At 41.3% G+C, this 10,729-nt stretch overlaps 1 protein-coding gene across 4 annotated transcripts; it reads right to left on the reverse strand.

Moving 5' to 3' along the window:
* Positions 1 to 3,023: 3,023 nt before the first annotated feature.
* Positions 3,024 to 7,669, reverse strand: LOC125611780 (kidney androgen-regulated protein-like). 4 transcript variants are annotated; one of them, XM_048787180.1, is made up of 7 exons: positions 7,401 to 7,641; positions 7,098 to 7,136; positions 5,846 to 5,998; positions 5,655 to 5,717; positions 5,442 to 5,489; positions 3,938 to 3,988; positions 3,024 to 3,286 (listed from the first exon to the last, which is right to left on the reverse strand). In XM_048787180.1, coding segments are annotated over exons 1-7 (426 nt in total). In that variant the 5' UTR covers positions 7,471 to 7,641; the 3' UTR covers positions 3,024 to 3,284. The 4 variants fall into 4 exon arrangements, with proteins under 4 accessions (XP_048643137.1, XP_048643136.1, XP_048643135.1 ...); XM_048787179.1 differs by lacking the exon at positions 3,024 to 3,286 and adding an exon at positions 3,433 to 3,691 and having other exon boundaries at positions 5,846 to 5,959; positions 7,401 to 7,669; XM_048787178.1 differs by lacking the exon at positions 3,024 to 3,286 and adding an exon at positions 3,442 to 3,691 and having other exon boundaries at positions 7,401 to 7,661.
* Positions 7,670 to 10,729: the final 3,060 nt, after the last annotated feature.

Consider the following 10,729-nt stretch of genomic DNA (forward strand, 5'->3'; position numbering starts at 1 on the left):
ACCAGGAACAACATTTGATCTCTCTTTCCAGACACACCTGAAGTCTTTCCCTTTCATTCTCAGTTGTAGAGTGGCCTTCTTGTGTCCTAGGGATCCCTCCCTCTAGAAAACATCCACTCTTCCCACACCTAAGAATGCTCTTCTCCACTCCCTTTGGCCAACTTAACTCTTTTGGCCAAGTTAACTCCAACCCACACTCCTCTGTTATAAACTTGCATGAATCATGTTCATTTCTGAATTTCTGCCTCAATGTGTGATTATGCATCCATCCATTAGTCCATTTATCTGACTCATAGCCCCATTTTCTTTGGATCTACTGTTCAATACGGTGCTGTGTCACGTGCGTCACTACTTAAATCAAAACGAATTAAAATTATTTAAATTTCAGCTTTTCAATCACACTAGCCATATTCCAACAGTAAATAGTCACATTTCTAGTAACTACCATACTGAATAACAAATAAAGAATATTTATATCATCGTAGGATTAGCACTGCTGTAGACTTTAAGCTTAACTTGTAAGTTATATGTTATATAAGTGATTTATGTATAAAGAAATGCACTCAATAGAATAGACATTATGATTGATATATGTATATAGGTGACTCTATGACCAGTGTGATTCTGCAATCTGTACAATTAGAAAAATGAGAAATTATACCCCAATGATACAAATGTATGAATTGCCAAGATGATTGTAATGTCATGTATAGATAATAAAAAAAAATTTAAAAAAAAAAGAAGAAAGAAATACACTCAAAAATACAATAGATAAATGGAGTATGGTAGCGCACGCCTATAATCCCAGCAACTCAGGACACTAAGGTAAGAGGATCACACTTTGAGGCCAGACTTGGAAACTCAGCAAGAGTTTCAACTTAAATAAAATAAAATAAAATAAAACTTAAATAAAATAAAATAAACTTAAATAAAATAAAATAAAACTTAAATAAAATAAAATAAATTTAAAAGAAAAAATAACAGGGATGTAGTTCAGCAACAGAGTACCTCTGGGTTTAATCTCCAATACAGGAGGAGGACCAGGGCTGGGGGAGATACTATACATAAGCCAAAATGAAATTCTGAGAAAAAAAAAGAAAAAGTCCAAGTAACAGAGGAAGCCTAGACATAGAAAACAGGGAAAAAATAAAGTAAGTGAAAAACATAAATTAAAGTGACAGACTTAAGCCTTAACATATCAATAATTACATGAAATGTAAATTGTCTTAAGGAAAATAAATCCTTGAAAATTGGGGAGTTTCTTGATTACAGAAACATAATAGTCTGCACCATTGTCAAAATGTATACAATGTTTACATTGTCATATAAATTGTATAAATTTTATATTAAATATTATGTAATTAATTATGTTTTGTGCAATTAATTTTTAGTATCAACTAATTTGTACAATCAGAAATATTGTGAACATTTCCTATGTATTGTAGAAAAACCTACAAAAAGCTCTCAACTCAGGCTTTACCTGCCACAGGTAGGCTTTTCCTGAAGCTGCTGTTGAGTGTAGTGACATGCCTGGCACTCCTCACCTTCGGCTCTGCGTGTTAAGTTTCCCCAGGGCTGTCTCAAGGGCCTTATTTCTCCTGAAATCCACACTGTTCTAAGGGACTTCGTTTAAGCCCAGGGCTTCAAGTGCCACTTACACCAGGGTCAGCTCTTTGCACCGTATGCACGCCACCACCCTAACATTCTCTAGGACACCACTTTTAGTTGAGGCACTTGAACTTGAAATGAAATCTCTTTTCTATCCTAGATAGATACTATTGAGTGCCTATTTTGAGAGCTCTTTTTCCTGACTAAATTTCATAAATCATTCTGATGGTCCATCATAAAATTCTGTGCTGAAATCTGCAGGAAATTTTTTTAATGGGAATAAAAAAGGAAAAATGGTGATTGACAGAATAGAAATTTAAAGAAATCAATGGAGGACTTGGAACTACTTTCTATTTAGAAGAAAATTCCTGAGACAAGGGCCTTGACAGAGACAGAATAAAGAATCCTAAAATACAATGTGCTCTGTTACAATCTCATTGTAAAAGGGATTTATAAAAAGAGAGAGCTTATTGTATAAAGATTCACTTGGTGGGCTGGGGCTATAGCTCATTTGGTAGAGTGCTTGCCTAGCATGCTCAAGCCCCTGGGTTCAATCTCCAGCACCACCAAAGGGGGAAAAAAATCACTTGGTGAACACAGACTTTTCCTGAGACAAGCTAATAAGTTAATAATTATAAGAGTTAGTGATTCCAAACATTAATGTGCTATTTGCTATGACATGTTAAAGAACAGAAAAGGATTTTCAAGTTGATTTGGTATAACTGACTCATGTTACAAAAAGAAGCTGGATTCATAAGAGGTTCATAGTGAGCTGTGCCCTTATAATCAGAACCCATTTCTCTCCCACCCAAGTCCACACCACCTAAAGGATTCATCAGCCCCAGCTTACATTTGTACTTCAAAGTACAAACATGTGTAACACCAACTAATTTTACATAAACTCCTATGTATCTTTTTGCAAAAAATATCCTGGTAACTGTCTCCACCTCCAAAGAACCTGGGTGAAACATACTGGGTGCACAGGAGTGAGATGTTCATGCTTTCTGGAAAGTGCTGTGGGAAGGAAGGCAGAAGGGCCAGTGTGTGCCAGGGATGTGACACTCCCCTAGCCATTGCTGGCTCTGAAGATGGAAGAACAAGTGGGATTCCCGCCCCCCCCCCACGCCTCCAGAAGGGAACGCAGCCCCTACATATAGACTTTACCTAGTGAGAACCATTGCAAACTTCTGAGCTACAAAACTACAGGACAATAAATCATGTTGTTTTATGTCACTATTTGTGGAAATTTATCACAGCAGCCATAGGAAAATTAATGTACTTCCCACAGATTCATTTCAGGCTCTATTGCAGCCCCTGACAAGTATTGGATCCTCTTTATAAAGCATCAAAGAAGAACGAAATTAGCAACTAAGCAATTTTTTTCCTCCTAAAATAAACCACTCTCAAAATTCAATTCTAATGAAAATTTATTAAATCTGTATTAAGTAGGACAAAGCTAAGAAATGCCCCTCTTCTGTCTGTAAAATTCACAACACCCACCCCAGACCAGTGCTTGCCATTTCTCCTCAGCTGGGCATGTGCCATGATTCACTAGCTTTCTACAATCAAGCAATATCTAATAAGTGTAGTAGTTGGCTGATTCAAAAGTTCAAGTCTTCTCAGACAGTGTTGAATAGCAGAGTGACTGTCACAGCAAAAGGAGACCTTGCTTCATTTTCTAAATTAAAAATAACAACAACAACAGAGGAATTACCTAGATAACCCAGTACTCAAAAGATCAGACCCATCTTTTGTCACCACTGTGATCTTGGGCACGAGACTTAATTTCTTAAGGTGTAACTCCTTACCCTCCCATCCTCCCCTTGTACTTCAAATGAGACTTTACATACTGTCCTGATATCCATTTTATTGCATGAAGAAACCATTTTATTGACTTCCAAAAAGTCAAGAGTGAGGAGAAGTATTAAAACTGGACATCCTGATGCAGAGCCCCCAGAATTTTTAAAGCAGTGGTATGTCCTCTGCATCAGGTAACATGATGCCTTTTCTTCAGCCTACTCATTTGGTAAAATTCCATGGAGTACACAGGAACTCACATCCAGAAGAGACAGGAAGAATAAATCTTGGGGGAAAAAAATTCAAGGAAGAGACCTTGTTTATCCTAGTTGGTTGCTAATGTTCCAAGTAACCGGACGTGGAAGATCTTGGAGGAAAGAGGTTATCTTCAACCTCCTTGTTAGATTTTGTAGCTGATCTCAGTATCTAGGAAGTATTAAGCTTGGAATCCTTTCCCAAGGGATTAAAACTGGCATTAAAAGGAGTATCAGATCCCTCAAAAGGCATCAGAGATAAGAGAAAAGCAACTTACAAAGATACACTGAAGTGGACTCATTGCTTTCTGGAAAAGTGCTGTTCTGGTCTGCAATTAAGTAAAGAAATAGTTTGCAGTCAATTTCACCTGGTATATTACTCACACTGAATTCTCTTAACAGTAGCATTAGTACACGTAGGACTCCATTGAATCTGGGACAAAAGCCTCCTTTCTCCTAACTGCCAAGACACTCTACCAATGCTGAATGCCTGCCAGTGGAAGTGGATGCACCTGCACCCCATGAGAAGGATTGGTGAAGGGTTTCATCTCCCCTCACACTCAGGTTCCTAAGAGTAGCTGGGTGCAGAGGCACACGCCTATAATCCCAGAGACTTGGAGAGCCTGAGGCAGGAGAATCACAAATTCAATGCCAGCCTCAGCAACTTAGTGAGATTAATTTAATCTAAAAAAAAAATGGCTAGGGTAATAACTCAGTGGTAAAAGCTCCCCTCAGTTCAAATCCCAGTGCCAAAAAAAAAAGTCTAAAACCAGAAGTTCCACATTAATTGGATATATCTTCATCTGCCAGAAGTACATATATTGAGCTTATTGAACATGGCATCTGGGTGGGAAGGGTATAAAACAAGGACAGAGTACTGAAGTATGACTTCATGACTCTGTTCTGGAATCTTTCCAGAGAAAAATCCCTCAAAAACTAAGAATGAAAGGAAAAAGTAAATAAAACAAAAATCTCTGGCCTTAACTGTTAATTCAGTTGGCTCATCAAAAGGAAAAACATGTGCTGGGAACAGCAAAAATTTATTAACCTAAAAAGTTAAAACCTTCTGGATTCTCTCCTCCTACTAAAAATAGAAGCTTCTTAGATGGTAATTGCCATAGTCAGAAATCATTTCTCAACAGGCAGTGGTAGAAACCAGTGGGGTTCTGCTTTCAGAAGTGACCACACAGGTCTGGACCATGAGGTTGCTTCTTATTGTAGTCAAATATGAGAATTTCCCTATTACTCCATGCAGTGCAGGGCATAGGACATCATTAACTTATTAACCAACTAGAGGTAGGGAAGTTTGAGTACAATACTGAAGTACCACTTTATTAAGCAATTAAGTTATGTTTTGTGAAAAACAAAAATTTAAAGCCATACAGCCAACCCCATTTTATCTCATCTCTATCTCCCCAAAAGAACATCTTCTGCACTTATCCAACTACTACCTGCAATCCTTCAATATGCCTACAGCAGTGCTAGAATACAGGTTAGCTGCTATTTGTAGACACAACGAGATTCCTTAAAAGTCTGTTCTTATAGGTAAGGCCCAAGGCCCTTTTTCAGCAAAAATCTCACACATCCTTCAAACTATTGAAGTTTATTGGCAGTGACAGAAGATATTGAAGTGCTATGGTTCCTTCACAAAATGGGAGAAAGAAAAATGAAGAAACATGAATTGTGAGAGGGATTGGGCAGATAGGACCACTGTTTAATTCACAAAGCCTTTAAATCCCTTTTTATTCTGTTTGTCTAAATTTAGATGACATTTACACTTACCAAAATCTTCACTCACAAAGCTCATTGTCTGAAATGTGTTATAATCATCTGAAAAGGAAAGGAAGTGATTAGCCCCATCCTGTCGCCACATCTGTCCACCCCAAGGAGACACCAAAGCTGGTCCCCAAACATAAGCTACTACAGGACTTTCCTAAGTAATGAGGTAGGGAGTCAGGGAGAAAATTCTGCATATTAGGAGACAGGAATCCTTACCTGGGTCCTCACTGTCTTCTTCCAAATAGATGGCAGTGGCTGTTTCAAGGTCAACATTGAATTCTGAGAAAATAAAATGGAAGACACCGGTGTAGTCACTAGCCAATAGTGGGAATCCAATATAGAAAAAGAAATCAGGCATTCTCAGAAATGCAGAAAATAGGGGTCCAACAAGCAAGACTCTCACTTACTGGAAATATGCATGATATCCAGGTTCATGTCTGTGGTCAACTCTAGGTCTGTGGTCTCGTCTAGGTAAGTGATTGACTCTTGATCCTCAGTTACCTCTCCATCAGTGGTTAACTCTAGATCAGGGATCAATTCCAGTAGGTCAGTGGTTGATTCTAGAGGAGCCAGAAAGAAAACAGCAGCTCAAGTGCCTTCCTGCAGAATGTTTCTGCCGCCTCCATGCCTGCCTGTTCCCAGCTAGACCTTTCCTCTGGGGAAAGAATAGTATGCAAGGTGGCTACTGAAGCCCCAGTGGTCTCTCACAAGTCTCCATCCTACCAGTGGTAGGAAATCCCTGGGCAGCTGATGCCAAGGAACTGATCAGAGCCTCCACACATCCTCCTTTGAGGGGGTAGGTTCAGAAAGGAGCATTTGATAGTGTCCAATGTACTGGTCAGACTGGCACAGAAGACTCTCCCTCTATAGTCCTTCCCAGAGCCTGAAAGCTAAAAACAAAAACTGAGAGGGGATAAGGAGCAAGGCAAACGGCTATTGCTAAGTACAAGCAAGAGTGTGATAGCCTCTAAACTGGGCAACTTCTAATATGTTTTCATTTAATTAATTGAACCATATCTATGGCTCCTTTTCACAGCATGTCCTGAATGGTGGGGCTTGTTAACCATATAAGCATCATAGCAAAGTAGGACTCTTAGGCAACAAGCTGGTCTCCTGAGGCTGCAGTGGAGACAGATGCGCAGTCACTGTGGCAGATGTGGACAGCTGCCCAAGAGGCCCAAATTGCTAGTTCTCCACTGTCCTCACCTTGCTTTACCCCTCAGCCAAATGCAGTTAAAGACCAAACCCAGCCTCCCAAAAACAGAGCCACCAGAAGAGGAGCTGAGAGGAAGAGGGCCAGGGAGAATGATGATTTTAATACAAATAAGCACACACTTCTCTTCCTGAGAAATGGGCCTGAAAGCAGAAAGAAATGGACAAGAAAACTTGGGGTGACAGATTCCCTTTCTCTCTGCTTAGGAAGACACCCATTTCTTTCCTTCTTCAACATGCTTCACATGTTCCTTTCCAGACCCACTGATTTCCACTGTCTGTTACCCAGCTGGCTGCTAAATCTCTCCAAAATTGATTGTACTCCACTATGAAATGAGGTTCCTGCCACAGGACTTTCAGCCTGAATTAACTAAAATAATGTCTAACACCCAGCAGGGAAAGGCACCTAGGAAACCTCAGCAGCTCCAATCTCAGGCCTCACCCTACCTGGCACAGCCTGGTCACCTTCCCGAGGCCAATTGAAATCTACAATTTAAAACATCACTTAGTCACTCAGCTACCCAGGCCCAGAGCTCAGCTGCCCATCCATCCCCACCTAAGACCCTCAGACGAGTCCATATACATTTCACCCAATACCACCTTACAGTTTTCACCAGGGAGATCTCTCTCTCTCTCTCTCTCTCTCTCTCTCTCTCTCCACACACACACACACACACACACACACACACACACACACACACCACAAAATTATTTTAGCCGTATTCCCCAAGACCAAGACATTGCACTCACCTGGGCGCAGTGAGGGGAACGCCACAGCCGCAGCGCACAGGACCAGGAGGATCAGGACCTTGCAGAGCATGGCGCTGGTGCCGCGGGAGGGCAGGAGGCTGGTTGACAGCGCACAGGAAGGCAGGCAGCAGGGGGGACAGTTGCGCTGGTCTTTTATAGATCCTGCCTCCTCTGGCCCTTGCTGGCAGCATTCCCCAGGTCCATTGGGTGGAGGGAGCCTCGCCCTTTCCAGAGAATGCCCCTGAGGGAAAGCAGGATCTGAGTGGAGGGAGAAGCAAGAAGGATGATAAGATAAGATTTATCTTTATCGCTGATAAGATTGTTTGCAAGTAGATTGCAAAGGATACTGAGGACACTCCCCTCCTGGTCCATGGCTGCAAGTTCGTCATCTAAACTGGAGCCACATACTGCTTTAAAGGGCCCCAAAAAAGCTTCCTTTGTGTCAGAGAAGAATCAAGGTTTCTTTGACTTTGAGAGCACCCTATTTCCAGCACCCCAACACACATACACCCCATGCTGGGAACTGAACCCAGGGTGCTCCACCACTGAGCTACATCCCAGCCCTTTTTATTTATTTATTTATTTTTAATTTTGATAGGGCTTTGCTAAATTGCTCAGGTTGACCTGAAACTTGCAACCCTCCTTCCTCAGCCTCTAGAGTCAGATTCCCTAAAGATATTCACTCTGCAAGGGTGTCATGAGCATGGAAAACGTTTGATTGTGTGGACCTGGCTCCTGCTACGGACTTTCTCCAGGGTCCAGTCTTGAGCTGAGACATGTCTTTGATTGCAACACTGACTCCAACCCTCAAAAGACATGGAAAATGGGCATAAGAAACACCAGGGTAAAGCCCAGCACATGTAAGAGAGCCTCATTGCTCAGTCAAAAGACACCACCTTGCCGGGTGCTGTAATCTCAGCCACTGCTCTTATAGGTAAGGCCACCAAAGGATCACTAATTCAAAGCCAGCCTCAGCAACCAGTGAGGTACTAAGCAACTCAGTGAGACCCTGTCTCTAAATAAAATATAAAATAGGGCTGGGGATGTGGCTTAGGGATTGAGTATCCCTGAGTTCAATCCCTGGTACCCTCCACACCCAAAAAAGTCACCACCTATACCTGGAAAGGAAAACTTTGATTGATATGCACAATTCCCATGAAACTCCTATGAGGACATTGTATTGCTGTGGTCTTTCCTTGTAAGTTCACAGCCGATTCTTGCCTCTCAGAAATCACAAAGTTAACCATATTATATTGAGAGAAGCCTCTCAAAAATAGTAATAATAAGAGCTAACTTTTATTGAATGCTTAACTATATGCTGTGGGCATATACTAATTTACCCTAATACTAACCCTAAGGCAATCTCTTATCTTCCTTTTGGAGATAAGAAAACCATGGCACATAAAGGTTAGTTAACTTAGGAAAAGTAACACAGTAAATGTTACAGAGTCAGGAAGCAAATCCAGCTGTAGTCTAAAGCTAGAGCCTGTGTTCTCAACCCCTCGATTACTTGTTTCCCTCAATTCCCCATCACACCCAATTATCTCTCTGATCTGCTTGCTGGTTTGTTAAAAATGGCATTACAAGAGACTTAATTCTAATGAAGGAAAAAAATACATACAGGAGAACATTTTGTTTTCTTGGGAAACTGAATTTCCTTGACCAGCCCTGTGCAATGAGGTGTAACCCCAACACAATAGGAGCTTGGGAAGCAAGAAGCTCATGAGAAACTTGCAGGCAAATAAATCAACAATAGGACTCCAAAAAGACAATAACCCACTAAGTCACAGGCCAATAGTAAAAGGGGACACTTTCCCTGCATTGGGCTTAAAATGAGACTATTTTCCGCCACAGAAATGTGGAAGAATTAACTTTCAAATGTGCTATGTTGAATCTCCGGTCTTTGAGAAGAGCCAGACGAAGGAGTGAAAGGGAACCAGAGGGCAAAGTGTCCTCCCCCCCTCTAGCAGCTTTGTCTTACTCCTGACCACCTAAAATCAAGAAGCCAGCTTATGACATCCTTCCACAGGTCACAGTGCCATGTTCTTCCTCAGGTTCCACCACTGTGGGCAAGGGTGGCCGCCTGCTGACCACTGTGTTATAATGGGGTGCATGTTGCTCTCCAGTCCTGGGGACAGAGATGTGTTACTTTCCAGCCCTCAATCATCCTTGGACAATTGACACTAGGGGTCCCAGAGAGGAACCAGGCCTCTGCCAGGTGAGATCCAGGGAAATTGTAAGGTTATAACTACAGGGTTTTATTAGGGGTTATGGCTCTATTATTATATTCATATAATACATTCGCTTTCTTGGCTTCTTACATATGCTCCCAAATGTTATAGAATCAAGGTCTGAAGGTATCTTCAAATGCATCCAACTCAATCAGATATCCTGGGTCTTCTGTTAACTAGAAGAGCACTTTCCTGCATGTAATATGCCCCTCCCCCTGTTATCCCCAGCAGTGGGAGACTCAGTGCCTTAAGAACAGTTCCTCTTTGGAGAGTTGTTCCTTTCAGTGACTAAAGTACACCTTCCTGTAACTTCAGCCCATTGATCCCAGTTTAATAAATATATAGGTCCTTCTTTCCTCTTCCAATGTCAAAGGCAAATATTATTTTACCTTCAAATTTCTTCACCCTCCTAAAAAGAAAATACAAGTTTGTTCCTATTTTTCCCCTGAAATTTTCCCAGGAGCCAGCACAGTGCCTGACACACAGGAGGTGACTATAAACACTTACTAATAAGTTAATGATGAGCCAGTGTGCACCACTATGGGTGCACACCTGTGATCCCAGTGACTCAGAAGGCTGAGGCAGGAAGATCACAAGTTTAAGGCCAAACCCAGCAATTTAACAAGACCCTGTCTCAAAATTAAAAAATAGAAAGGGCTGAGGATAGAGTTCAGTGGTAGAGCACCCCTGGGTTCAATCCCCAGTACTAGGGAAAAAAATAATTAATTAATTAATTAATTAATGACTAGATGGTTCCTTGTCACTAGTCTGTGACTTCATTTGTCTGTTTTTTAGAATTAAAACAAATTATCACAAGTTTGATGCAGTTATAGCAGGAAAGAAAAACCTTCCACCATCCTACTTTCTGGAAAAATCTGAGGCTTTGATTTGATTGTGTTGAGTTGGTGTTCACATGATCATTAAAAGGGGGGAGCCAGCAGAAACTGCAGAAAATGTCCTGACAGCACTAAAGACACTCAGAAGACTTTTCGTCTACCTCCTCTGAAAGGCAAGTGACTCACCCGAGCCAGAGATTCAACGAAGAGATTTATTGAGGGGCTGCCTGAAAAGGAGAGGCAGAGAGCAGAAAGAGGAGAG

Source organism: Marmota marmota, unplaced genomic scaffold (genome assembly GCF_001458135.2).
Source record: "Marmota marmota marmota unplaced genomic scaffold, marMar, whole genome shotgun sequence".
Taxonomy (NCBI): Eukaryota; Metazoa; Chordata; class Mammalia; order Rodentia; family Sciuridae; genus Marmota; species Marmota marmota.